The following is a 25637-nucleotide window of genomic DNA, read 5'->3' on the forward strand; positions in this document are numbered from 1 at the left end:
CTCCACAACCCCTCAGGGCAGCCTGCTCCAGGCCTCCAGCAGCCTCACCCCAAAGAAGTTTCTCCTCCTGCTCAGCTGCAACCTCCTGCCTGCCAGTTTGTGCCCCTTGCCCTCTGTCCTACCCCTGGGCACCACTGAGCAGAGCCTGGCCCCAGCCTCCTGCCCCCCAGCCTTCAGAGAGCTGGAACCATGGAGCAGATCCCCTCTGGGGCTGCTCTTCAGACTCTCCAGCCCCAGGGCTCTAAGCCTTCCCTCCTCAGACCTCTTCCAGTCCCTTCAGCATCCTCTTGGCCCTCGGTTGGACTCTCCCCACCAGTTCCCTGTCCCTCTGCAGCTGGGGAGCTCAGAGCTGGAGACAGGATTCCAGCTGTGGCCTCAGCAGGGCAGAGCAGAGGGCCAGGAGGAGCTCCCATGGGAGTGTTCCCATGAGGACCAAGCAAAGCTGTGGTTCTGATGTCTTTCTCATGACTCTGTTCTGGTTTTGCCCTCAGGGTCACTCATCTCTGCTCTTCCTTTGCAGCCAAGTCCCAGCTCAGGAGACGCCTTGGTAAGAGAACTCTGCTGGAGCTCTGAACTCCTTTGATGGAGCTCTGGCTCCTGGGCTCCCTCAGGTCCTCCTTGTCAGGAAGCTCTTCCTCTCTCTTCATCATTTTGGTGGCTCTGGGCTGGTGTCTCTCCAGCAGTTCCCTCTTGAGGTCCTTCTTGACCTGAGGGGCCCAGATCTGGAGCCAGGATTCCAGCTGTGGCCTCAGCAGGGCAGAGCAGAGGCGCAGGAGAACCTCTCTGGACCTGCTCCCCACAGCCCTTCGGAGCTACCCCAGGCTGCCCTTGGCCTTCCTGCCCAGCAGGGCCCATTGCTGGCTCCTGGGCATCCTTCCACCCACCAGCACCCCCCAGGCCCTTTCCCCCTTCCTGCTCTCCAGCAGCTCAGTCCCCAGCCTCTCCTGCTGCCTGCTGAGGCTGTTCCTTGCCAGCTGGAAGCCTCTCCCCCTGCCCTCGTTGCCCTTCATTGCATTGCTCCCTGCCCAGCTCCCTGCAGCCTGGCTGAGCCTCCCTGAACGGCAGCACAGCCCTGAGGGGTGCGGCAGCCGCTCCTGCCAGCTCGGTGCCATCAGCACACTGCCTGGCAGTGCCCTCTGTGCCCTCTGCCGGCTCCTGAAGGAAGAGCTTGAGCAGCCCTGGGCCCCCCGAGGGACTCCAGGCACAGGGCCTCCAGCTCTAGGCTGGGCAGGGACTGGCTGGAGAGCAGCCCTGAAGAAAAGGCCTTGGGGGTGCTGGGGGAGGAGAAGCTCAGCAGGAGCCAGCAGGGAGCACCTGCAGCCCAGAGAGCCAAGCAGAGCCTGGGCTGCAGCCAGAGCAGGGCCAGGGAGGGGATTCTCCCTCTCTGCTCCCCTCTGGGGAGACCACAGCTGCAGCTCTGTGTGCAGCTCTGGAGCCCCTGGCAAGGTGCTGGAAGGTGTCCAGAGCAGGGCCACGAGGAGGAGCAGAGGGCTGGAGCTGCTCTGCGCTGAGCTCAGGCTGGGAGAGCTCAGGCTGGAGAGGTGAAGGCTCCAGGGAGACCTTCTTGTGGCCTTCCAGCATCTGCAGGGGGCTCCAGGAAAGCTGGGGAGGGACTGCTGAGGGTGTCAGGGAGGGATAGGACTGGGGGGGATGGAGCAGAACTGGAAGTGGGGAGATTGAGATTGGCTGTGAGGAAGAAGTTGTTCCCCAGGAGAGTGGTGAGAGCCTGGCACAGGCTGCCCAGGGAGGTGGTGGCAGCCTCCTGCCTGGAGGTTTTGAAGGTCAGGCTGACTGTGGCTGTGAGCAGCCTGCTGTGGTGTGAGGTGTCCCTGCCCATGGCAGGGGGGTTGGAACTGGATAGTCCTTGAGGTCCCTTCCAGCCCTGCCCATACTCTGTGATTCTCTGCTCTGGCTCCTGAGGCACAGCACAGCTCCATCACACATCAAATCTCTCCTGATCCCCGCTGATTTTTAAGGGTTTTTTGCCTTTTCTTTCACATCTGCAACCCAGAGCTGCCAGGCAGAGCTCTGCCACTTGCAGGTGCCAGCTCCAGCAGTCAGCTCCAGCCCTGTCAGTGCCACCATAGCAGCTGGGTCCAGGAGGAGTTTCCCTCCGTGGATTTAAGGAGTAGAATTATTTAGAAGTAGAATTTTCTTACCTGAAGACTAAGGACCTGGAGACTTCCCTCTGGGCTCTGTCTGAGCTGAACCTTGGCCCCTCAGAGTGTTTTATTGCTGCTGTGATTGCACCTTCCACCTCCTGTAGGGCTGGGGGAGGATTTGGCACTGCAGCTCCAGAGCTTCTGCTGCACCACCTGAGGGCACTGGGGAGGATGAGAAGAAGAGGCTGAAAGTTGGACAGCTGAGGGAGGTTGGCACCAAAATCAGCCCACTCTGGGGTCTCACAGGGAGGTGGTACCACAATGGAATCACTTTGGGGTCTGAAAGAGAGGTGGAACCAAAATCAGCTCACTTTGGGGTCTCAGAAGGAAGCAGCACCAAAATGGAATCACACTGGGGTCTGAGAGGGAGGTGGAACTAAAATCAACTCACTTTGGGGTCTGAGAGGGAGGTGGCACCAAAATGGAATCACATTGGGTGCTGAGTGAGGTAGAACCAAAGCCAACTCACTTTGGGGTCTGAGACAGAGAGGTGGCACCAAACTGGAATCACTTTTGGGGGCTGAGAGGAAGGTGGCACCAAAATCAATTCACTTTGGGGGTCTCAGAGGAAGGTGGCACCAAAATGGAATCACTTTGGGGATCTGAGAGGGAGGTGGAACTAAAATCAACTCACTTTGGGGTCTGAGAGAGAGGTGGCACCAAAACCTGTTCACTTCGGGGGGGCTTAGAGGGTTGATGTTTGGGTCCTCCCTACCCCTCCAGCTTTGGGTCCTTCCTCCCTCTCCAGCTCTGAGTCCTCCTTCCCTCTCCAGCTTTGGGTCCTCCCTCTCTCTCCAGCTTTGAGTCCTCCCTTCCTCTCCAGCTTTGAGTCCTCCCTTCCTCTCCAGCTTTGAGTCCTCCCTCCCTCTCCAGCTTTGGGTCCTCCCTCCCTCTCCAGCTTTGGGTCCTCCTTCCCTCTCCAGCTTTGGGTCCTCCCTCCCTCTCCAGCTTTGAGTCTTCCCTCTCCAGCTTTGTCTTTTCTCTTCCTGCAGCTCAAGGGCCTTGCCCTTATTTAGGTCTAGAGGCCCAGGAGCTAATCTCTCTTAGCTGCTGGGAAATGTCTCCAGCAGGCAGAACCTCCAACAGAAAGGAAAATCCCCAATGAAGACACACCCCACCCCACCCCCCCCCAGGGACAGTCCCCACTTCAGTTCCCTTCTCTTCCCCCAACCTCCTTTTCCCCTTTGCAAATTGTTTGGCAGCTTCACAATATTTCTGTGCTCCCTTTTTAAGGGCAGCTCCTCCTCCTCCTCCTCCTCTCCCTCCCCATCTTCGGCCTCGCCCTCCAGAGCCACTATGCCAGCAGGCAGCCTGGAACCATCCCCATGCCCACTGCCCTCTGCTGCCCTCTGCTGCCCTCCCTGCCCGTGGGTGCTCTGCTGTGCCCACAGCAGATGACCCTTGGAGCAGCTCGATTAGCTGCTTAACCTAGTGGCTGAGCTGGAGGAGGATGTTGCCAGACTTAGGGCTGTTAGGGAATGTGAAAGGGAGTTGGATTTGAGGAAGCAGGCTCTGCAGGCTCCCCTAGCAGAGGGAGGAGACCCAAGATGCAGCAGGAAATGGATGCAGGTCCCTGTTAGGAGATGCAAAGTGAAACCCTCAGGCCTCCCCTCACCTGCCCAGCTGCCCTTGCAAAACCAATATAGGGCACTGGAAGTTGAGGGTGAGGTGAATGAGATGACAGAAGAGACACCCTCTGAGGTGCTGCCTAGAGCCAAACAGCCTGCCCCCCACAGCAGGACCAAAAAAGGAGGGAGGAGGGTGATTGTTATTGGGGATTCCCTCCTGAGGGGAACAGAGGGCCCCACGTGTCAGCCAGATCCTTCCCACGGCGAAGTCTGCTGCCTCCCTGGGGCCCGGGTCAGGGATGTGACCAGCAGGCTGCTGAGTCTTCTGAGTACTCCCCTTCATAGCTATGCAGCTGGGGAGCAAGGAGGTTGAAACCAGAGCTCCTAAGGCAATCAAAGAGGACTTCAAGGCCCTGTGAGAACTGGTTGAGGGGTCAGGGGCACAAGGAGATTTTTCATCAATACCCTTAGTTGCAGGAAGGAACACTGAAAGGAACAGGAGAGCAGCTGCCATTGGCAAGTGGCTCAGAGGCTGGTGCCACCAACTGAATTCTGGAATGGAATGGAATGGAATGGAATGGAATGGAATGGAATGGAATGGAATGGAATAGAATAGAATAGAATAGAATAGAATAGAATAGAATAGAATAGAATAGAATAGAATAGAATAGAATAGAATAGAATAGAATTAACCAGGCTGGAAGACCTTTGAGCTCATCGAGTCCAACCTCTCACCCAACACCATCTGATCAACTCAACCATGGCACCAAGGGCCTCATCCAGGCTCTTCCTAAACACCTCCAGTGATGGGGACTCCACCACCTCCCTGGGCAGCACATCCCAATGGCCAATCTCTCTTTCTGTGAAGAACTTCTTCCTAACCTCCAGCCTAAACCTCCCCTGGCACAGCTTGGGACTGTGTCCTCTTGTTCTGGTGCTGGCTGCCTGGGAGAAGAGACCAACCCCCACCTGGCTCCAACCTCCCTTCAGGGAGTTGCAGAGAGCAAGAAGGTCTCCCCTGAGCCTCCTCTTCTCCAGGCTAAGCAACCCCAGCTCCCTCAGGCTCTCCTCACAGGGCTGTGCTCCAGACCCCTCCCCAGCTTTGTTGCCCTTCTCTGGACACCTTCCAGCATCTCAACATCTTTCCTAAACTGAGGGGCCCAGAACTGGACACAGGACTCAAGGTATGGCCTAACCAGTGCTGAGCACAGGGCAGAATTACTTCCCTGCTCCTGCTGGCCACACTGTTCCTGATACAGGCCAGGATGCCAGTGGCCTTCTTGGCCACCTGGGCACACTACTGGCTTGTGTTCAGCTGCTGTCAATCACTACCCCCAGGTCCCTCTCTGCCTGGCTGCTCTCCAGCCACTCTGACCCCAGCCTATAGCACTGCCTGGGGTTGTTGTGGCCAATGTGCAGAACCTGGCACTTGGATGTGTTCAGTCTCCTGCCCTTGGCCTCTGCCCATCTGTCCAGCCTGTTGAGGTCCCTCTGCAGAGTTCTCCTATCCTCTAACAGACCAACTCCTGCCCCCAGCTTGGTGTCATCTGCAAACTTACTGCTGATGGACTCTCTGCCCTCATCCAGATCATCAGTGAAGATGTTAAAGAGGATGGGGCCCAGCACTGATCCCTGGGGCACACCACTGGTGCCTGGCTGCCAGCTGGCTGTGGCACCATTCACCACCACTCTCTGGGCTCAGCCTCCAGCCAGTTCCTAACCCAGCTCAGAGTGCTGCTGCCCAAGCCATGGGCTGACAGCTTGGCCAGGAGTTTGCTGTGGGGGACGGTGTCAAAGGCCTTGCTGAAGTCCAGGCAGACTCCATCCACAGCCTGCCCCACATCCACCAGGCAGCCACCTGGGCATGGAAGGAGCTCAGGTTGGTCAGGCAGGACCTGCCCTTCCTAAACCCATGCTGGCTGGGCCTGATCCCTTGGCCATCCTGTAAGTGCTGTGTGACTGCACTCAGGATGACCTGTTCCATAATCTTGCCTGGCACTGAGGTCAGGCTGACAGGCCTGGAATTCCCTGGCTCATCCAACCGGCCCTTCTTGTGGATGGGCACCACGTTGGCCAGCTTCCAGTCCTCTGGGACCTCTCCAGTGAGCCAGGACTGCTGAAAAATGATGGAGAGTGGCTTGGCCAGCTCATCTGCCAGCTCTCTCAGCACCCTAGGATGGATCCCATCCGGTCCCATGGACTTGTGGGGATCCAAGCGGCTGAGGAGATCTCTGACTACCTGCTCCTGGATCACAGGGGAACTATGCTGCTCCCTGCCTCCATCTGCCAGCTCTGCAGGCCACTTGTCCTGCAGACAACCTATCCTAGTAAAATTTGAGGCAAAGAAGGTGTTAAGCACCTCTGCCTTTTCCTCATCCTTTGTGACCATGTTCCCCTCCGTGTCCACCAAGCAGTGGAGGTTGTCCCTGCCCTCCTCTTGCCAGTCACAGGTTTGTAGAAGGACTTTTTGTCGTCCTTCACAGCAGGGGCCAGGCTAAGCTCCAAATGTGCTTTTGCCTCCCTCATTTTCTTCCTACATGACCTAGCAACATCCTTAAACATTCCATGGGTCACCTCTCCTTCCTTCCAAGGATGACACACCCTCTTTTTCCCCCTTAATTCCCATGGGAGCTCACTGCCCATCCAGGCCGTCTGCCCCAGCAGCTCACCTCCGGCACGTTGGCACAGCCTGCTCGGAGCCTTCAAGAGTTCTTGAAGCAGCTGCAGCTCTCCTGGGCCCCTTTGTTTTTAAGAGCTGTTTCCCAAGGTACCTTCTGAGCTAGTTCCTTGAGTAACCTGAAGTCCAGAGTGGAGGTTTGGTTGCTGCCCCTCTTAGCTTGCCTGCATATTGAACACTCCACTATCTCCTGGTCACAGCCTCCAGCCACCACATCCCCACCAGCCCTTCTCTGCTGGTAAAAGGGAGGTCAAGCATAGCCTTACCCCTGGCAGGCTCACACAGCACCTGGGATAAGAAGCTGTCCTCCATGCACTCTAAGAACCTCCTAGCCTGCCTCCTCTCTGCTGTGTTGAGTTCCCAGCAGATGTCAGGCAGGTTGAAGTCACCCATGAGGACAAGGTCAGGCGATCTTGAGACAGCCTCCAGCTGCCTGTAGAATGCTTCATCAGCATCTTCCTCCTGGTTGGGTGGTCTGTAACAGACTCCAACCAGGATGTCAGCCCTGCTGGCCTTCCCTCTGATTTGGGGGTTTTGATCTTAGGGAACTTCCTGTGGCACCAGGTCAGCTGGCAACAGCTGGAGTTCGTCTGTCCCAGAGGGGGAGAAAGATCCTGGCACGTGAGAATGGCCTATCCCACAGAGGGAGAAGGGCTCTAGGGGGGAGTTGGCAGGTCTCTTTCACAGGGGTTTGAGTGGCTTGGACTTCATGACCATCCCCCATGGGAACCAGCATCTCCCAGGGGGTGAAACCAGGTCCCCACCACCAAGTTTCCTCCACAGCTTCAGCCCTGAGGTTCTTAGGGCCTTCGTGGCTTGGGACCCAAATTGCTCAACATCCTCCCAAGGTCACTGAGGAACTGGGAGTTGCCCAACTTCTCCTGACCTTGGGGTTCCTCAGACACCAGACTGATGTGCAGCCCTGGAGCTCCACCAGCCCTGGAGCTCCACCAACCCTGGAGCTCCACCAGCCCTGGAGCTCCACCAACCCTGGAGCTCCACCACCTTTGCCTGATCAACCCAGTCCTGGAGCTCCACCCTCCCTGAGAAGGTCACTGCTTGATCATGCCCCAGGAGATGAGTCAGAGGGAAGAATCCAACCTCAGCTTCCTCTTTTCTTCTGCAGCTTGGTGTTGAGGAGCTTAGAGCTGCTTGGAGATGAATCTGCTGAGATGCTGGTTGGTCCTGCTGGGCTGCTTGGCAGGTAGGTGGCCAGGGAGGGTGGCTGGAGAGTGACAGTGGGGAGAAGGTCCATGGGATGAGGTGGGGTAGACTTCAGGAGACCTTCCTGGGAGGTCTCCAGAGTGAGGTCTCAGCCAGGAGCCAAAGTTGTGACTTCCTGGAGGGATTTCTGAGGCATCCAACAGTCAGAAGACACAGGGTGGGACCTCTGGAAGCTCTGAATGGCCTTTGGGTCTTCTGGAGGCTCTGAAGGTCCTTTGGGTCTTCTGGAGGCTCTGAAGGTCCCATGGGCTTTCTGGATGACCTGAAGGTCCATTGTGCCCTCTGGAGGGTCTGAAGGTCTATTAAGACTTCTGAAGGCCCTGAAGGTCTATGGATCCTTCTGGAGGCTCTGAAGGTCTATGGATCCTTCTGGAGGCTCTGAAGGTCCTCTGTGACTTCCAGAGGGTCTGAAGGTCCTTTGGGCCTTCTGGAGGGTTTGAAGGTCCCTTGGGCTTTCTGGAGGTTGTGAAGGTCTATTAGGGCCTTCTGGAGGGTCTGAAGGTCCTTTGGCCTTTCTGGATGTTCTCAATGTTCCCTGGACTCTCTGGAGGCTGTGAAGGACTTTCAGGTTCTTCTGGAGAGTCTGAAAGTCCATTGGACCTTCTGGAGGGTCTGAAGGTCTCTTGGGCTTTCTGGATGACCTGAAGGTTCATTGTGACCTCTGGAGGGTCTGCAGGTCCATTGGACCTCCTGGAGGGTTTGAAGGTTCCTTGGGCTCTCTGGAGGTTGTGAAAGTCTATTAGGCTCTTCTGGAGGCTCTGAAGGTCCTTTGGGCCTTCTGGAGGCTCTGAAGGTCCCATGGGACTTCTGGAGGCTTTGAAGGTTCTTTGGGCTTTCTGGAGATTGTGAAGGTCTATTAGGCTCTTCTGGAGGGTATGAAGGTCCATGGGGACTTCAGGTGTGGTCTCGAGGTCCCTTGGGCTTTCTGGAGGGTCTGAAGGTCCCTGGGGCTTTCTGTAGGCTCTGATCCACCAGCACAAGGTTGGTCCTCTTGGTGTGGATGTCCCTGGCTGGGTGGGAAGGGACAAAGCATCACCCAAAGGTCCCTTCTGGTCCTCACTGGGTGACCTCTGCCCTCCTCCACGCTGAGGAGCTCTGCAGGAAGCTCTCCACACCTCCTCAGCACTGCCTCTCCAACCTCAAGGAGAGGGCCTCTGCAAGGTGTCCTCTTCTAGCCCACCCACCCTCTGCTGTCCCACACAGGTGCTGGAGGGCAGGAGCCGGAGCCCTGCAGCTCTCCAGGTGAGTGCTGCTTGGCAGAACCCCTCCCGGTCCACCTTGGTTGTATCCTTTGGCTGGTGTCCAAAGAGGGATGTCCACCAAACAACAGCCAGGTCACCACTGAGGCTGAAGAGCTGAAGGTCCATGGCTGACCAGTGGTCATCTCCACACCACACCATGGCCACATCTCTTGCCTCTTCCAGGTGACCTTCCCCCGCCAGGCCTCTTCCTCAACATCTCCTCGGCCGAAGAAGGTGACCTGGTCCTTGCCCACTGCCTTGTCTTCTCCAGGGCCCCCATCACCCACATCTTCTTCTGCAAGGATGGGGTGGAGCTGCTGAAGAAGCCAATGAGGAGAGGCCACTTCAGCTCCAGCCTCCCCATCCAGCTGGCCACCCAGACCAGCGGCAGCTACGCCTGCGGCTACCAGCGCAGGAGCAGCCTTGGGCAGGTCCTGAGCTCCAGCTTGAGCATCCCACAGCTCCTGACCACCACAGGTGAGTGGAGAAGGTCCTGGGGAGGTTGATCCTGCCCGGGTCAGGGACATCTTGTGGCAGGGACAGCCCTGGAGGAAGCCCAGAAGGGACTGGTCCTGGTTGTGTGGACTCAAGGGCACACACAGTTGGGTCTTGACCAGTTCAGGATCAGAATGGTCCTGGTTGACCCTAGGTCCTTATAAGGTCAACTTAGATTGGTCTTGAGCAGTCCAGGGTCAGGATGGTTCTGGTTAACTTTGGTCCTTACAGGTCCAACTCAGTTGGGTCTTGACCAATAAGACCAGGGCAGGGCAGGATGGTCCTGGTTGACCTTGGTCCTAGCAGGGTCATTGTCGCCATCATCATCCCCATGCCCATGCCCATCCCCACCCTCACCTTCCCCACCCCCAAGGCCACCACCAGGGGGCAGTCCTGAGGTGATCTTTACTCCCCATGGTTGTTGTCTAGGTCTGAAGAGTCACCAGAGGAACATCAGCGTCGCCCCTGGCCCTGAGCTGCCACCCACAGGTCAGTGCCCAGTGAGCTTTGGAGCAAGCTTTAGCCAAAGAGCCTCCTCTGCAAGCTCCAAGGTACCACCAGGGGTGATGCCATCACTGATGGTGCCACCAAGGAAGGTGCCAGCTTCAGCTTGGCCACACCCTGCAGGTGGAAACTCCTCATAAAGAGGTTTCCAATGGAAACCTTCGGCACAAAGCAGCTGAGATGTGCTTCACCCTCCCAAGACCTGGAGGTCCATGGGTTGACCACACGCAAGAGCCAGAGGCCCTTAGGTTGGCCATGTCTCAGGAGCTGGAGATCATCAGCTGACCATGTCACAAGGCCTGGAGGTCCATGGGTTGACGTCACAAGGCCTGGAGGCCATGACCTGATCCTATCCCAAAAGCAGGAAGTCCATGGGTTGAGCATGTCCCAGAGGCTGGAAGTCCATGGGTTAACCACACCCCAAGGCCTGGAGGTCCATGGGTTGACCTTATGTCAGTGTTCTGAAGATCCTGGGCTGATCATATTCCAAGACCTGGAGGTCCTGGGTTGACCATATCCCAAGGTTTGGAGGTCCATGGATTGACCACGTCCCAAGGCCTGGAGGTCCTTCGGTTGACCATATCCCAAGGTCTGTTGGTCCATGGCTTGACCAGCTCTGGAGCTCCCTTCCCAGTGTAGGCCCTGCAGGTTCTGCAGGACACGGTGGGGACAGTCTGGGGCTTGGCTTTACCCTTCCTTGACCTTGAGGGACCGAGAGCTTCACCTCACCACCATCTCCTTCTTTCCTTCCAGGGCTGGAGGTCTCCATCAGCTTGGCCACAGTGGTCTTCATTATCTTGGCTTTGGTCTTGGCTGTACATCTTCTCCTGCACATTGGTAAGAGATGGTCCAAGAAGACCTCCTGGTCCATCACTGCTCTTCAGAGATGGTCTAAGAAGACCTCTTGACCCATCACCATCTCTTCCTTGCAGGAGGTCGACTCCAGCTGTCCAAGATGAAGAGCTTCATGCCCTGGTAGAAGACCACAAGAGCTGCAGAGGAAGAGATGTCCAGGCCAGGAGGACCTCTTGGACCTCCAGAGAAATGCTCCAAGGTGCTGGTGGAGATCCATGGAGAGGATCCCAACAAGTTCCAGCTCCTCATAGCCATGGTAGGGTGGAGTTGGCCCAAGATGGTGACCCTTGACTCAATGTCACCTTCTCTACATCTCCAACCACCCAAGGTGGCTTCTCTACCACCTTGGGGTCCCAAGTGCTTCCCCTGAAGTCCCAAAGACACAGCCCCTGGCCAGGACACCACTGCCCAAGGTGGCTGCAGGAGAAGGTTTTGGGGGCCAGCTGAGGATATCTTAGTGGCTCCTGGCCATAAACTCATCAAGAAGGTCTAGCAAGAAGGTCCATCCATTAAGAAGGTCCACCTAGAAGGTCCCTCCATCAAGAAGGTCCATTAAGTAGGTCCCTCCAGCCAGAAGGTCCATCAAGAAGGTCCCTCCAGCCAGAAGGTCCATTAAGGAGGTCCCTCCATCCAGAAGGTCCATTAAGGAGGTCTCTCCATTCAGGAGGTCCATCCAGAAGACCCCTCTATTAAAAAGGTTCCTTAATGAGTGCTGTGGTTTTGCTTCTTCTTGTTGGCCCTTTGTGATGGCCTCTGAAGGTCTCAGAGATCCTCAGTCCTCCACCAGATGGAGGTAGGAACCTGTGGACCAGGAAGGTCTTGGTCATAGACCTCACCTGGCATGGTTGAAACCCATCAAGATGTTGAGCGAGGTCACATCCTACACCATGACCTGGAGCCAGCAGGCCCCAAGCCTGAGGGAGGATGGACCTAAAGGTTCTTCCCACCTGGAAGGCCCAGAAAAGGGAGCACCAGAAACCATCCAAGAGGGCTGGAGATGAGGATGGGCACCATGAGGGTGTCCACCTGGGGCTCTGTGGAGGGCATCTCCATTGCTACCTTCATGGAGAAGAAATCATCAAAGAGGGAGGGAAAAGAGAGGGGAAAGGGAAAGGGAAAGGGAAAGGGAAAGGGAAAGGGAAAGGGAAAGGGAAAGGGAAAGGGAAAGGGAAAGGGAAAGGGAAAGGGAAAGGGAAAGGGAAAGGGAAAGGGAAAGGGAGGGGGAAAGGAGGAGAAAGGGAGGGAACAGAGAGGGAAAAGAGAGGAGAAAGGGAGGGGAAGAGGGAAAAGAGGGGAAAGGGAGAGGAAAGTGGGGGGAAAGGGTGGGGAAAGAGGGAATAGAGAGGCAAAAGGGAGGGAGAAGGGTGGGGAAAGAGAGGGGAAAGGGAGAGGAAAGAGAGGGGAAGGGAGGGAATAGAGAGGGAAAAGAGAAGGGAAGGGGAAAGGAAATAGAGGAAAAAGGGAGGGGAAGGGAAGGGAAAGAGAGGGAAAAGGGAGGGGCAAAAGAGGTGAAAGAGGGAAAAGAGAAGGGAAAGGGAGAAGGAAGAGAGGGGAAAGGGAGGGGAAAGAGAGGGCTGCGAAGGGTTAAATTCGGGGCCGGCGCTGAAGGGGGAGGAGGGAGGGGGAGGGCTTGAGGGGTGCCGAGTGGGAGGGATCTGGGGGGGGGGGAGGGGAACTTAAGGAAGAGGGGGGAGGGGGAATTGGGGCGGGGGGCGGCCGGCCTCCGGTGGCTTCGACCCCTTTGTGTCTGCGAGCAGGGAGCGGAGGGACTGCGGCCAGACCCCCAGGTGTGGGGAAGGGGCTTCGGGGGGGGGAGGGGGACGGCGAGGGAGGATGGTCCTGGGGGGGGATTCAGGGTTCCAGGGGGGCTTGCATGGGGTTCAGGGGGGGGCGTAAAGGCTTGGGGTGGGGGTCGCATTGTCCTGGGGGGGGGTCTTTGAGTGGAGCGGGGGGGCGGGGGGCGCAAAGCTGGGGAGGGTCTTGTGGTCCTGGGGGGGGGATTTGCATGGGACTAGGGGGGAGGGGGGTCATGATTCCAGGGGGTTGCATGGGGCTGGGAGGGTCCTAAACACTTGGGGTGGGGGTCGCACGGTCCGGGGGGGCTTTGCATGGAGCTGGAGGGGCTGCAAAGCTAAGGGGGGGTCTTGTGGTGAGGGGGGGAGGGGGGCTCAGGGCTCCAGAGGGCGTCGTATGGTCCCGGGGGCATTGCAAAGGGGGGGGATCTCTTGCGGTGCTCATGGGGGAAAGTTGGGGGGGGATCATGGTTCTAGGGGGGTTTGCATGGGGCTGGGGGGGGCGTAAAGACTTGGGGTGGGGGTCGCATGGTCCTGGGGATGTCTGCATGAAGCTGGGGGGGCTCAGATGATTGGGGGGGGTCGTATGGTGCTGAGGAGGGGGGGGGGCGCATGGTCCTGGGGGGATTGGAAGGCTTGAGGGGGGGTTCAGGGGGAGCTTTGGAAAGCTTGCGGGGGGGAGGGTGGGTTGGGGGAGGGGCTTTGCACGGTCCTGGGGAGGGGTCTGCAAGATTGGGAGGGGCTCAAGGCATGGTCCAAGGTGGGGGTCTGCACGGCTTGGGGGGGCACAGGGGAGGGGCTCAATGTGTGGTGCGGGGTGGGGCTGCAAGGTCTGGGGGGGGTCAATGTGTGGTCCAATAGGGAGGGCTGCAGGGATGGGGGGGGGGTCGTCAATGCATGGTCTAAAAGGGGAGGGGGGGAGCTTCAAGGCTCGGGGGGGGCTGCAAGGCTGGGGGGGCTGTGACCTTTGGGGGGGCTGCAAAGTTGGGGCTGCAAGGCTGGGAGGGGCTGCAAAGTTGAGGGGGCTGCAAAGTTGGGGGGCTGCAAGGCTGGGGGTTCTGCAAGGCTGGGGGGGCTGCAAGGTTTGGAGGGGCTGCAAAGTTGGGGGGGTTGCAAGGGGGTCTGGGGGGAGGTTTTTCAATGCTCTTCTCTCCCTCCCCCCTCACAGGTCCCCCCCAACCAGTGGCAGCTTTCTGAAGCGCCCCCAAGAAGATTCCTTTGGGGGGGGGGACACATCATAACCCCCCAGGGGATTTGGGGGGTGGGGACACCCCTGAAGACTTTTGGGGAGGGTGAGGACCCCCAGACAATTTCTTTTGGGGGTGGGACACAACACCCCCCCAGGAGATTTTCAGGAGGGGAAGAGGGACCCCAAGACTTCTGGAGGGGGCCCCCCAAGAAACCTCTGGGGGAGGTCGGGGGGGCCATAGGGATTTGGATGGGGGACAGCCCTGGACATCCTGAGGGGGGCAGCCCCAGAAGACTTTTGGGAGGGGGAGATCCCCAGAAGATTTGGGGAGACTTCTGAAAGGGGGGGGCTGGGGGGGGCCCCCCAAGAAGGCTCTCCTGGGTGGCAGCCCCCAAGCAGCCTTTTGGAGGGGGTGACCCCCAGAAGATTTGGGGGGGGAGGGGGCACCCTTGGACATTTTGGTGTGAGGACCCCCAAGAAACCCTTGTGTGGGGGACCCCTCCAGCATCAATTTTGGAGACCCCCTCCAGGATCTGTTTTGGACTCCTCCAGGATCTATTTGAAACCACTCAGGATCCGTTTTAAACCACCTGCAGGATCTGTTTGGGGGGGGGGGGGGGGGGCTCCAGGATCTATTTTGGACTCCCCAAGGATCTATTCTGCAGACAGCCCCCCCCCAGGATATCATCTGGACCCCTCCAGGATCTCTTTGGGGGGGGGAGGGGGCTGGGGGTGACAGCTCCTCTCTAGAAGATAATGAACCCCCCCACACCTCACCCTCACCCCCACATCCTCCAGGCAGCACTGGGGGGGGGTCCTCGGTGCCCCCCAACTCTTCCATCGCCTGGGGAGGAGGCAGCCCCAGAGCTGGGGGCTGGGGGTCCCCTGGAGCTGGGGGCTGGGGGTCCCCCGGAGCTGGGGGCTGGGGGTCCCCCGGAGCTGGGGGCTGGGGGTCCCCTGGAGCTGGGAGCTGGGGGTCCCCCGGAGCTGGGGGCTGGGGGTCCCCTGGAGCTGGGGGCTGGGGGTCCCCTGGAGCTGGTGAGGAGGTTGGTGCCAGGCTGGCCCAGCAGCTGCCCCGGGGGGGCCGGGACGGAGCTGTCCAGGCTCCGCTTCCGCCACTTCCGCTACCAGGAGGCCTCGGGGCCTCGGGAGGTCTGCCAAAAGCTGCTGGAGCTGTCCCAGCGCTGGCTGAGGCCTGAGGTGAGGAGCAAGGAGCAGCTGCTGGAGCTGGTGGTGCTGGAGCAGTTCCTCAGCATCCTGCCTGAGGAGATCCAGAGCTGGGTCTGGGTCAGGCACCCGGAGTCCTGCGCCCAAGCCGTGGCCTTGGCCGAGAGCTTCCAGCTGGGAGCTGCGGAGCCCCAAGGGATCTGGGAGCAGAAGGTGAGGGGGAGAGGCTGGGCTGGGGGCAGTGGGGTCCAAAGATTGCAGGGGATCTAATGGCAGGGAACCTAAACTGGGAGCTGATCCCAGGCTGAGCCACCTAAACTGGGACTTGATCCCATGCTAAGCCACCAAACTGGGAGCTGATCCCAGGCTGAGCCACCTAAACTGGGACTTGATCCCATGCTAAGCCACCTAAACTGGGAGCTGATCCCAGGCTGAGCCACCTAAGCTGGGAGCTGATCCCATGCTGAGCCACCTAAGCTGGGAGCTGATCCCATGCTGAGCCACCTAAACTGGGACTTGATCCCAGGCTGAGCCACCAAACTGGGAGCTGATCCCAGGCTGAGCCACCTAAACTGGGACTTCATCCCAGGCTGAGCCACCTAAACTGGGACTTGATCCCATCCTCTTGATCCCCAAACTGGTACTTAATCCCATCCTGAGCCACCTGACCAGGAGCTGATCCCATCCTGATCCATCAAACTGGGAGCTGATCCCACAGTGATCCCCCTAAACTGGGACTAGATCCCACTCTGTTGACCCCAAACAGGGAACTGATCCCATCCTGAGCCAGCTACACTGGGACTAGATCTCATCCTGATCCACCTAACTGGAACTGATCCCATCCTGACCCATCAAACTGGGAGTAGATCTAATCCTGATCCACCTAAACTGGGAATAGATCTCATCCTAAATCACATAAACTGGGAGCTGATCTCATCCTGATCCCTCAAACTGAGACCTGATCCCATCCTGCTGACCCCAAACTGGGAGCTGATGCCTAAAGCAGAACCAGATCACATCCTGTTCAGCCCAACCCAGGAGCTGATCCCATCCTGACCCCAAACTGAATCTTGATCCCATCCTGCTGATCCCAGCTTGGGATCTGATCCCCCCCTACTCCCCCAGCTGGGAGGCTCACAGCACTCAGCCACTCTCCTGCCTTGGCTCTCCTGCAGGTGACCCTGAGGGTGAAGCTGGAGGAGATGCCACCAGGAGCTGTGGAGGAGCCTGAAGCACCCAGGGACCTTACCACACCCCCCTCAGCGTCTCCCCACGTCCCCAGCAGGGCCAGGGGGCAGCAGGAAGTGACCCAGGCCAAGGTCCTCGAGGTTGTCCCTGAAGCTGAGGAGCTGCAGGAGGAAGGTGAGAGGGTGAAGGTTGGAGACCCCAAACCCAAGGGCTGGAGAAATTGGAGGAGCCAAAGGAGTTTGGAGGTCTCCTGGAGGTCTTCTCCATGGGGTTCTGGGGTAGGTTTGTTGCACTTGGTGGAGGAGGAGGAGGGTCAGAAGTTGGGGAGCTGCTGCCTGGGGAGCTGCTGCTTAGGGACCTCCTGGGGTGTGGACCACCAGAAGGTGCCCAGGTGGAGGCTCTCCCAGAGCTTGAGCTTGAGACCTGTTGTGGCCTCCTTGGGCTCCAAAGGGCAGAGGAAGAGCTGGGAGATGGATCTGAGATGGCCTCAGCTGGAAGGTGACCACCTCTGGATTCTTTGGAGGGGTTGGAGAAGGATGAAGAGCATGGAGTGGAGGATGTCCAACTCTTTGGGTCTTGGAGATATTGAAGGGTGGATCAAGGAGTGGAAGCTGGAAGGTGACCACCTCTTGAGTCTTGGAGATCAAGGAGTGGAAGCTGGAAGACCTCTTGAGTCACGGAGAGGTTGGAGGATGGAGATCACGGAGTGGAAGATGTCCACCTCTTGAGCCATGGAAACGCTTGAGGATGGAGGTCTTGGAGTGGAAGGTGGGAGGGGGCCACCTCTTGAGTCCTGGAGGTGTTGGAGAAGGATGGAGATCATGGAGTGGATGGTGGCAACCTCCTGAGTCATGGAGATGCAGGAGGATGGAGATTGTGCAGTGGAAGCTGTCCACCGCTAGAGTCTTGGAGGTGCTGGAGGATGGAGATCACAGAGTGGAAGCTGGAAGGTGGCCACCTCTTGAGTCATGGAGGTGCTTGAGGATGGAGATCTTGGAGTGGACCTCCTGGAGACCACCCAAAGCCCTTGGGTGAAGAAGGAGGTCCCCAAGCTTCGTCCCTACCCTTGTGGCCAGTGTGGGAAGACCTTTGGCCGCCAGACCCACCTGAAGACTCCCCAGAGGCCACCCCTTTGGGCCTTCACTCGGGGTGGGAGGTGGCCAAGAGTGGTGAGCTCAGAGGTCCTCTGTGGAGATCCAACTCATGCATCTACTCCTTCCCTTCCAGGTCCCACCATGGCCACCAGCCACGTGGAGACCTCCACTTCCCTACCTCCAACCACCCTACTCCAGAGAAGAAGACAAAGACCACACCAACCTCAACCCCTCCCAGATGCCACCACCTGCCCCCCAATCCCTCAACCAACCTCCTCTTGACCCCTTGGAGGTCACCAGCACCCTGTGGGCAAAGAAGGAGGTCCCCAAGCTTCATTCCTACCCTTGTGGCCAGCACAGGAAGACCTTTGGCCACCAGACCCACCTGAAGACTCCCCAGAGGCCACCCCTTTGGGCCTTCACTCGGGGTGGGAGGTGGCCAAGGGTGCTGAGCTCAGAAATCCTCTATGGAGACCCAGCTCATGCATCACCTTCTCCTTCCCTTCCAGGTCCCACCACGGCCCCCAGCCACCTGGAGACCTCCACATCCCACCCTCCCCCCACTCCCCTCCAGGGAAGAAGGCGACGACGACTCCACGGACCTCAACCCCCTGCAGATGCCACCAGCTCCTCCCAACCCCTCCACCGACCTCCTCTTGACCCCTTGGAGGCCAAGGAGGAGGTCCCCAAGCTTCGGCCCTACCCTTGCGGCCAGTGTGGGAAGAGCTTTGGCCGCCAGACCCACCTGAGGACCCACCAGAGGACCCACAGCGGCCTCAAGCCCTACTGCTGCGGCTCCTGCGGGAAGAGCTTTGGCCACCTCTCCACCCTGACCACCCACCGGCGGCTGCACACCGGGGAGAGGCCTTACCGCTGCGGCTCCTGCGGCAAGACCTTCACCAACCCCTCCGACCTCACCAAGCACCGCAGGTCCCACACCGGGGAGAGGCCTTACCCCTGCGCCCGCTGCGGGAAGAGCTTCAGCCAGCAGTCCAACCTCAGCATGCACCAGAGGTCCCACACCCAGGAGAGGCCTTACCCCTGCGGCCTCTGCCCCAAGAGCTTCAAGTACTTGGCCGACCTGAGGGTCCACCAGAGGTCCCACACCGGGGAGAGGCCTTTCTCCTGCCCTGGCTGCGGGAAGAGCTTCAGCAACAAATCCTCCCTGGCTCGGCACGGCAGGATCCACGCCAGGGAGGCCGGCGGGGACCAGGGAGGGAGGGAGGGGGAGGTGGGGATGGAGGGCAAGCAGGAGAGGAGGTTGGGGTTGGAAGGATAGGAGGAGGAAGGTTTAGATTGGTCCATGATGATGGAGGACCACCACGGAGAGTGGTTGAGGTTGGAGACATAGGAGGAGGAAGGTTTGGTCCTGTTGGAGGAGGTGGTGATGGAGGCCACCAGGAGAGGAGGTTGAGGTTGGAAGGATAGGAGGCGGAAGGTTTAGATTGGTTGATGATGATGGAGGACCACCACGGAGAGTGGTTGAGGTTGGAGTCATAGGAGGAGGAAGGTTTAGATTGGTTGATGATGATGGAGGACCACCACCACGGAGAGTGGTTGAGGTTGGAGTTATAGGAGGAGGAAGGTTTGGTCCTGTTGGAGGAGGTGGTGATGGAGGAGCACCATGAGAGGAGGTTGAGGTTGGAAGGATAGGAGGAGGAAAGTTTAGAATGGTTGATGATGGAGGACCACCACCATGGAGAGATGGAGAGTGGTTGAGGTTGGAGTCATAGGAAGAGGAAGGTTTGGTCCTGTTGGAAGAGGTGGTGATGGAGGAGCACCATGAGAGGAGGCTGAGGTTGGAAGGATAGGAGGAGGAAGGTTTAGATTGGTTGATGATGATGGAGGACCAGCACCACGGAAAGTGGTTGAGGTTGGAGTCATAGGAGGAGGAAGGTTTGGTCCTGTTGGAGGAGGTGGTGATGGAGGAGCACCATGAGAGGAGGCTGAGGTTGGAAGGATAGGAGGAGGAAGGTTTAGATTGGTTGATGATGATGGAGGACCAGCACCACGGAGAGTGGTTGAGGTTGGAGTCATAGGAGGAGGAAGGTTTGGTCCTGTTGGAGGAGGTGGTGATGGAGGAGCACCATGAGAGGAGGCTGAGGTTGGAAGGATAGGAGGAGGAAGGTTTAGATTGGTTGATGATGATGGAGGACCAGCACCACGGAAAGTGGTTGAGGTTGGAGTCATAGGAGGAGGAAGGTTTGGTCCTGTTGGAGGAGGTGGTGATGGAGGAGCACCATGAGAGGAGGCTGAGGTTGGAAGGATAGGAGGAGGAAGGTTTAGATTGGTTGATGATGATGGAGGACCACCACCACGGAGAGTGGTTGAGGTTGGAGTCATAGGAAGAGGAAGGTTTGGTCCTGTTGGAGGAGGTGGTGATGGAGGAGCACCATGAGAGGAGGCTGAGGTTGGAAGGATAGGAGGAGGAAGGTTTAGATTGGTTGATGATGATGGAGGACCAGCACCACGGAGAGTGGTTGAGGTTGGAGTCATAGGAGGAGGAAGGTTTGGTCCTGTTGGAGGAGGTGGTGATGGAGGAGCACCATGAGAGGAGGCTGAGGTTGGGATGATAGAAGGGGTTGGGTTGGATGGGACCTTCCATCTTGGGTGGTTGGGGTGGCCCTGGTGGATATCTAACCCTGGAGGAGATGCCACAGGGCTGAGGGTGAAGAGGACCTGAAGGTTGATGCCCACCATGGAGCTGGTGGCTCCATGCCAACACCCCAGAGGAGGCTGACCATGGGACAGTGCTGAAGAGGACCCTGAGGGATGTCCACCACCAGCCAAGGGCCTCCCCTGGGCCTTGACCCAGCAGTCTACCTCCTGACCACCCCCACCCCAACTGATCCTCCCATTAAACCTCCCTTGGTTCTTTGGCCTCCTCTTGGTGTTTCTTGACCATCCCCCAACCCCCAGGACCTCTCCTGGGGGTCACCAACTGACCTCGGTGACCTCAGATGACCCCAGCTGTCCTCAGCTGACCTCAGTTGACCTCAGTGCTCTCAACTGACCTCAGCTGACCTCACTGACCTTAACTGACCTCAATGACCTCAGCTGACCTCAACTGACCCCAACTGACCTCAGTGAGCTGGAGGGGGGCAGTGGGAGCTCTGGGGGGCACTGAGGGGGCAGTGGGCAGCCACTGTGAGTGCTTGGGGGCACTGGGGGGTCCTGGAGCAGTGGGAGGGGGCACTGGGAGTGCTGGGGAGGTACTAGGGGGGCACTGGAAGTGGTGGAGGGGACACTGGGAGTGCTGAGGGGCACTGGGAGCACTGAGGGGGCATTGGGCAGGCACTGGGGCTGCTGGGGGGCACTGGGAGTGCTGAGGGGCACTGGGAGCACTGGGGGGCACTGAGGGGGCACTGGGCAGGCACTGGGGCTGCTGGGGAGCACTGGGGGGCACTGGGAGTGCTGAGGGGCACTGGGAGCACTGGGGGGCACTGAGGGGGCACTGGGCAGGCACTGGGGCTGCTGGGGAGCACTGGGGGGCACTGGGAGTGCTGAGGGGCACTGGGAGCACTGGGGGGCACTGAGGGGGCACTGGGCAGGCACTGAGACTGCTGGGGGGCACTGGGAGTGCTGGGAGAGGTACTGGGGGGACACTGGGAGTGCTGGGGGGGCACTGGGAGTGCAAGGGGGGGCCATTGTGAGTGCTAGGAGGGGACACTGGAGGCTGTACCCAGGGACCCCTCAAAGGCCTCCTGCCACCACCCCCCCAAATTCTGGGGAAACACCAAGGCCTCAGGGACCCCCCCCCGGGACTCTGAGACCCCCAAAGCCCTCCAGGACCCCCCCTAATCTTTAGGGACCCCCACCCAGACCCCTGGGACCGCCCCAGGAGCCTCCCAGGTCCTCAGGGACACCCCCAGATGACCTCCCCAGCCAGGGGGGCAGGGCTAAGCCCCTCGAGCAGTGATTGGTCGGTGCCACTGTCACTCGAGGTGGGGGGAGGTGCAGAGGTTAACCCCTGGGGGGCTGGAGAGACCTCAGCTGGAGGTGAGGCCACAGCCAGGGGAGGCCTCCAAGGTCTCAGCCTCCACCAGGCCCTCCAAGGGAGGTCACCTCCATGAGTGGCATCCAAGGACCCAGCATCCATGAATGGCTTCCAAGGACCCAACCTCCACCACAACCCCCAGCTGATGCCACCTCCAGGGGTGGCCTCCAAGGACCCAACCTCCACCACAACCCCAAATGAGGTCACCTCCAGGGGTGACCTCCAAGGACCCAACCTCCACCACGACCCCCAGCTGATGCCACCTCCAGGGGTGACCTCCAAGGACCCAACCTCCACCATGAACCCCAAATGAGGTCACCTCCAGGGGTGACCTCCAAGGACCCAACCTCCACCACGACCCCCAGCTGATGCCACCTCCAGGGGTGGCCTCCAAGGACCCAACCTCCACCACAACCCCCAGCTGATGCCACCTCCAGGGGTGACCTCCAAGGACCCAACCTCCACCATGAACCCCAAATGAGGTCACCTCCAGGGGTGACCTCCAAGGACCCAACCTCCACCACGACCCCCAGCTGATGCCACCTCCAGGGGTGGCCTCCAAGGACCCAACCTCCACCATGACCCCCAGCTGATGCCACCTCCAGGGGTGACCTCCAAGGACCCAACCTCCACCATGAACCCCAAATGAGGTCACCTCCAGGGGTGACCTCCAAGGACCCAACCTCCACCACGACCCCCAGCTGATGCCACCTCCAGGGGTGGCCTCCAAAGCCACTTCTGAGGCCCAGAAAAGCAACCGCCAGGAGCCGCCTGAGGACCTTCCACGGATCTTTGATGCCCAAAGCCCTCCCAGATGCCACCAGCCCCCTCCTAGCCCTGGCAGGGCGGCTCAGCAGGGATTGGCCAACACTCCTTGAGCCCGGCCCGGACCTCCCCCACGGCCCTGCCGCGCGCCCAGCCGGTGACGGCCAGCCGGTGGAGGCGGCCGCGGCCGAAGTCCCTGCGCAGGGTGGCGCCGAAGGGGACGCGCACCTCCCGGCGCCGGCCCTCCATGGCCACCTGGCAGGCCGTGAGGGCCTCCAGCTCCTGCTCCAGCACCAGGCTGTGAGTGACGTAGAGGCTGCTGCTGGCTCCCCCCGCCCAGGGCAGGCTGGAGGCGGCCCCGGGGGCGACCTCCCAGGAGGTGCCATTGAAGGTCAGGGGAGAGACCTCCAGGACCCCCCGGAGGGTGGCGAAGATCCTTTGGTCCAGCTGCCAGTCCTGCTCCACCTCGGTGTCCTCCCTCATGGTGACCGCCTGGGGGGCCTTGTGGCAAGCCTGGTTCCTCAGGATGGTCCTGCCCAGGGTGACCTCCTCGGGGGGCTCCTCCACCGCCCTCCCCAGGTCGTAGAGGACCTCTCCGAGGGTGATCTCCGCAGGGCCCTTCTTGACCACCAGGACCTGGTACCAGGCGAACCAAAGCTCCTCTCCCTCTTGGGGGTCCACCACGAAGAGGGCTCTGTGCTCCCTGGAGACCTTGCCCAGGCCATACTTGCTCCTCCCCACAAAGATGTCCACGGAGGGGCAGCCTTCGACCGCCCCCTCCGGCACCCCCCCGAAGGAGTCCTCCACCCACTCCAGGGCCTCGAAGCCGCCGACATTGACCAAGATCTGGAAGTCCCTGGTGGACCTCTCCCCTCCCCAGTAAGGGTAGAAGCAGAGAGGACCTCTCTGGGGGACGTAGGCTCCGGTGTTGCAGTGCAGGACCCTGGTGGAGCAAACGAACTCCAGCCTCTGAGCCTCCTGGTTCCAGCTGGAGACAGCGTCGGGGGGCAGCTGCCCCTCGAAGGGCACCCACCGGAGGTAGGAGGGAGGTGGTGGTGCTGGTGGCATCTCAGCAGGCTTCCCGTAGGGGGTGCTGGCATCTGTGCAGGGAGAGGATGGAGAAGGGTTGGGGCAATGGAGATGGATCCTGCCCTGATCCACCAGCGTGGAGGTGTCAGAGGGAGGAGCGCTGGAGGACCACCATGGCCCTGTAGGAGGACCACCCTACGTGGCCTCCACCATCATCCCAAGGTGAGGACAGCTCCATGAGTAGCCTCCAAGCCTCCACCATCAGCTTCAGATGAGGCCACCACCAAGGACCCAACCTCCACCACGAGCCACAGGTGAGGTCACCTCCAAGGTCTCAGCCTCCACCATTGGCTTCAGATGATGGCAACTCCATGAGTGGCCTCCAAGGGCTCAACCTCCATCATCATCCCTAAATTAACCCACACTGGTGTCCACCACCCAACCAAGGTCATCCCCAAGCAAGGAGAAGACCTGGGCTGGTGTCCACCACCCAACCAAGGTCATCCCCAAGGAAGGACAACATCTGGGCTGGTGTCCACCACCCAACCAAGGTCATCCCCAAGGAAGGACAACATCTGGGCTAGTGTCCACCACCCAACCAAGGTCATCCCCAAGGAAGGACAACATCTGGGCTGGTGTCCACCACCCAACCAAGGCCTCCTCCACCAAGACTCACCTGAGGACTCTAGAGGTCCTCCGGCCACCAGGGGGCTACCAGCAGCTCCTCCAGGCCACCCCTGGCCAGCCAGGAGAAAGAGGAAGAAGAAGGGGAAGAGGAAGAGCTGTAGAGAGAACAGGGCAGGTGACACCGACTGGGACCAGTCCCAGGTTGGAACTTGGTTTGAGCTCCAGTCCCAGTTTGGGAACTGAGTTTGGACTCCAGTCCCCATTTGGGAACTGAGTTTGGACTCCAGTCCCAGTTTGGGCTCCAGTCCCAGTTTGGGAACTGAGTTTGGGCCCCAGTCCCCATTTGGGAACTGAGTTTGGACTCCAGTCCCAGTTTGGGCTCCAGTCCCAGTTTGGGAACTGAGTTTGGGCTCCAGTCCCAGTTTGGGCTCCAGTCCCAGTTTGGGAACTGAGTTTGGGCCCCAGTCCCCATTTGGGAACTGAGTTTGGACTCCAGTCCCAGTTTGGGCTCCAGTCCCAGTTTGGGAACTGAGTTTGGGCTCCAGTCCCAGTTTGGGAACTGGTTTGGGCTCCAGTCCCAGTTTGGGAACTGAGTTTGGACTCCAGTCCCAGTTTGGGCTCCAGTCCCAGTTTGGGAACTGAGTTTGGGCTCCAGTCCCCATTTGGGAACTGAGTTTGGGCTCCAGTCCCCATTTGGGAACTGAGTTTGGGCTCCAGTCCCAGTTTGGGAACTGAGTTTGGGCTCCAGTCCCAGTTTGGGAACTGAGTTTGGGCTCCAGTCCCATTTGGGAACTGAGTTTGGGCTCCAGTCCCAGTTTGGGAACTGAGTTTGGGCTCCAGTCCCATTTGGGAACTGAGTTTGGGCTCCAGTCCCCGTTTGGGAACTGGTTTGGGCTCCAGTCCCAGTTTGGGAACTGGTTTGCGCTCCAGTCCCAGTTTGGGAACTGAGTTTGTGCTCCAGTCCCAGTTTGGGAACTGAGTTTGGGCTCCAGTCCCAGTTTGGGAACTGAGTTTGGGCTCCAGTCCTAGTTTGGGAACTGAGTTTGGGCTCCAGTCCTAGTTTGGGAACTGAGTTTGGGCTCCAGTCCCAGTTTGGGAACTGGTTTGGGCTCCAGTCCCAGTTTGGGAACTGAGTTTGGGCTCCAGTCCCAGTTTGGGAACTGAGTTTGCGCTCCAGTCCCAGTTTGGGAACTGAGTTTGGGCTCCAGTCCCAGTTTGGGAACTGAGTTTGGGCTCCAGTCCCAGTTTGGGAACTGGTTTTGGGCTCCAGTCCCAGTTTGGGAACTGGTTTTGGGCTCCAGTCCCAGTTTGGGAACTGGTTTTGGGCTCCAGTCCCCGTTTGGGAACTGGTTTGGGCTCCAGTCCCCGTTTGGGAACTGGTTTGGGCTCCAGTCCCAGTTTGGGAGCTGGGTTGGGTCCAGTCCCAGTACGGAACTGGTTTTGGGCTCCAGTCTGAGTCTGGAACTGGTTTGGGCTCCAGTCCCAGTTGGGAACTGGTTTTGGGGGCTCCATTTGCAAGGCTGCCTCCTACCTGTGCTGCCTCCATCCCTGAGCCCCTCTGGATCCTGCCCTTAGAAAGCAGAAATGTGGAGTTACCAAAAATCAGCATTTTGGGCCCCTGGAACCAAACTCAGCCTTTTGGGGCTAAACAGTCAAATTTTGGAGCTAAAACCTCACCCTTTGGAGGCGAAAAGCTCCAATTTCGGGGTTAGATCAACCAATTTGGGGGCTAAAATATCCCTTTGGGGGGCTCAGAAGTCCCTTTTGGGGCTTAAAATCTCCCATTTGGGGAATAAACCCTCCCTTTTGGGGGTTAAACTCCCCCAGTTTGGGGTTAAATCCACAGATTTGGGGACTAAAAGCTTCCATTTGGGGGCTCAGAAGCCCCATTTTGGGGTTAAACTCACCCATTTGGGGGACTCAAACCTCCCATTTTGGGGTTAAATCAACCAATTTGGGGGCTAAAATCTCCCTTCTGGTGGCTAAGTCCCATTTGCAGGCTAAAAGCTGCCCTTGGGGGGGCTAAAAACCTCACATTTTGGGTCTAAAGCCACTCATTTGG

General features: G+C 58.9%; 3 protein-coding genes across 3 annotated transcripts; 2 read left to right on the plus strand and 1 right to left on the minus strand.

Annotated features, from left to right (window-relative positions):
- Positions 1-8516: 8516 nt before the first annotated feature.
- LOC104306943 (uncharacterized) lies at positions 8517-11268 on the plus strand. Its single transcript, XM_054177097.1, has 5 exons — positions 8517-8529; positions 8835-8873; positions 9056-9349; positions 9797-9856; positions 10625-11268. The coding sequence occupies exons 1-5, from the start codon at positions 8517-8519 to the stop codon at positions 10777-10779; spliced, it is 561 nt and encodes a 186-aa protein (XP_054033072.1). The 3' UTR covers positions 10780-11268.
- On the plus strand, positions 10827-21989 carry LOC128899036 (zinc finger and SCAN domain-containing protein 25-like). Its single transcript, XM_054177098.1, has 5 exons — positions 10827-10846; positions 14728-15088; positions 16051-16237; positions 17667-18388; positions 21960-21989. The coding sequence occupies exons 1-5, from the start codon at positions 10827-10829 to the stop codon at positions 21987-21989; spliced, it is 1320 nt and encodes a 439-aa protein (XP_054033073.1).
- On the minus strand, positions 21986-22987 carry LOC104306942 (natterin-4). Its single transcript, XM_009907956.2, has one exon. The coding sequence runs from the start codon at positions 22985-22987 to the stop codon at positions 21986-21988; it is 1002 nt and encodes a 333-aa protein (XP_009906258.2).
- Positions 22988-25637: the final 2650 nt, after the last annotated feature.

This window comes from Dryobates pubescens, chromosome 38 (assembly GCF_014839835.1).
Source record: "Dryobates pubescens isolate bDryPub1 chromosome 38, bDryPub1.pri, whole genome shotgun sequence".
NCBI lineage: Eukaryota > Metazoa > Chordata > Aves > Piciformes > Picidae > Dryobates > Dryobates pubescens.

Excerpts from the sequence above, each read along its gene's own strand:
- LOC104306943 (XM_054177097.1), top strand. Across the intron at positions 8,874-9,055 it reads GGAGCCCTGCAGCTCTCCAG|GTGACCTTCCCCCGCCAGGC; the intron begins GTGAGTGCTGCT and ends TGCCTCTTCCAG. Across the intron at positions 9,857-10,624 it reads CCCTGAGCTGCCACCCACAG|GGCTGGAGGTCTCCATCAGC; the intron begins GTCAGTGCCCAG and ends CTTTCCTTCCAG.
- LOC128899036 (XM_054177098.1), top strand. The coding sequence starts at position 10,827 with ATGAAGAGCTTCATGCCCTG. Across the intron at positions 10,847-14,727 it reads ATGAAGAGCTTCATGCCCTG|TGGGGGTCCCCTGGAGCTGG; the intron begins GTAGAAGACCAC and ends GGAGCTGGGGGC. Across the intron at positions 16,238-17,666 it reads TGAGGAGCTGCAGGAGGAAG|GTCCCACCACGGCCCCCAGC; the intron begins GTGAGAGGGTGA and ends CTTCCCTTCCAG.
- LOC104306942 (XM_009907956.2), bottom strand. The coding sequence starts at position 22,987 with ATGCCACCAGCACCACCACCTCCCTCCTACCTCCGGTGGGTGCCCTTC.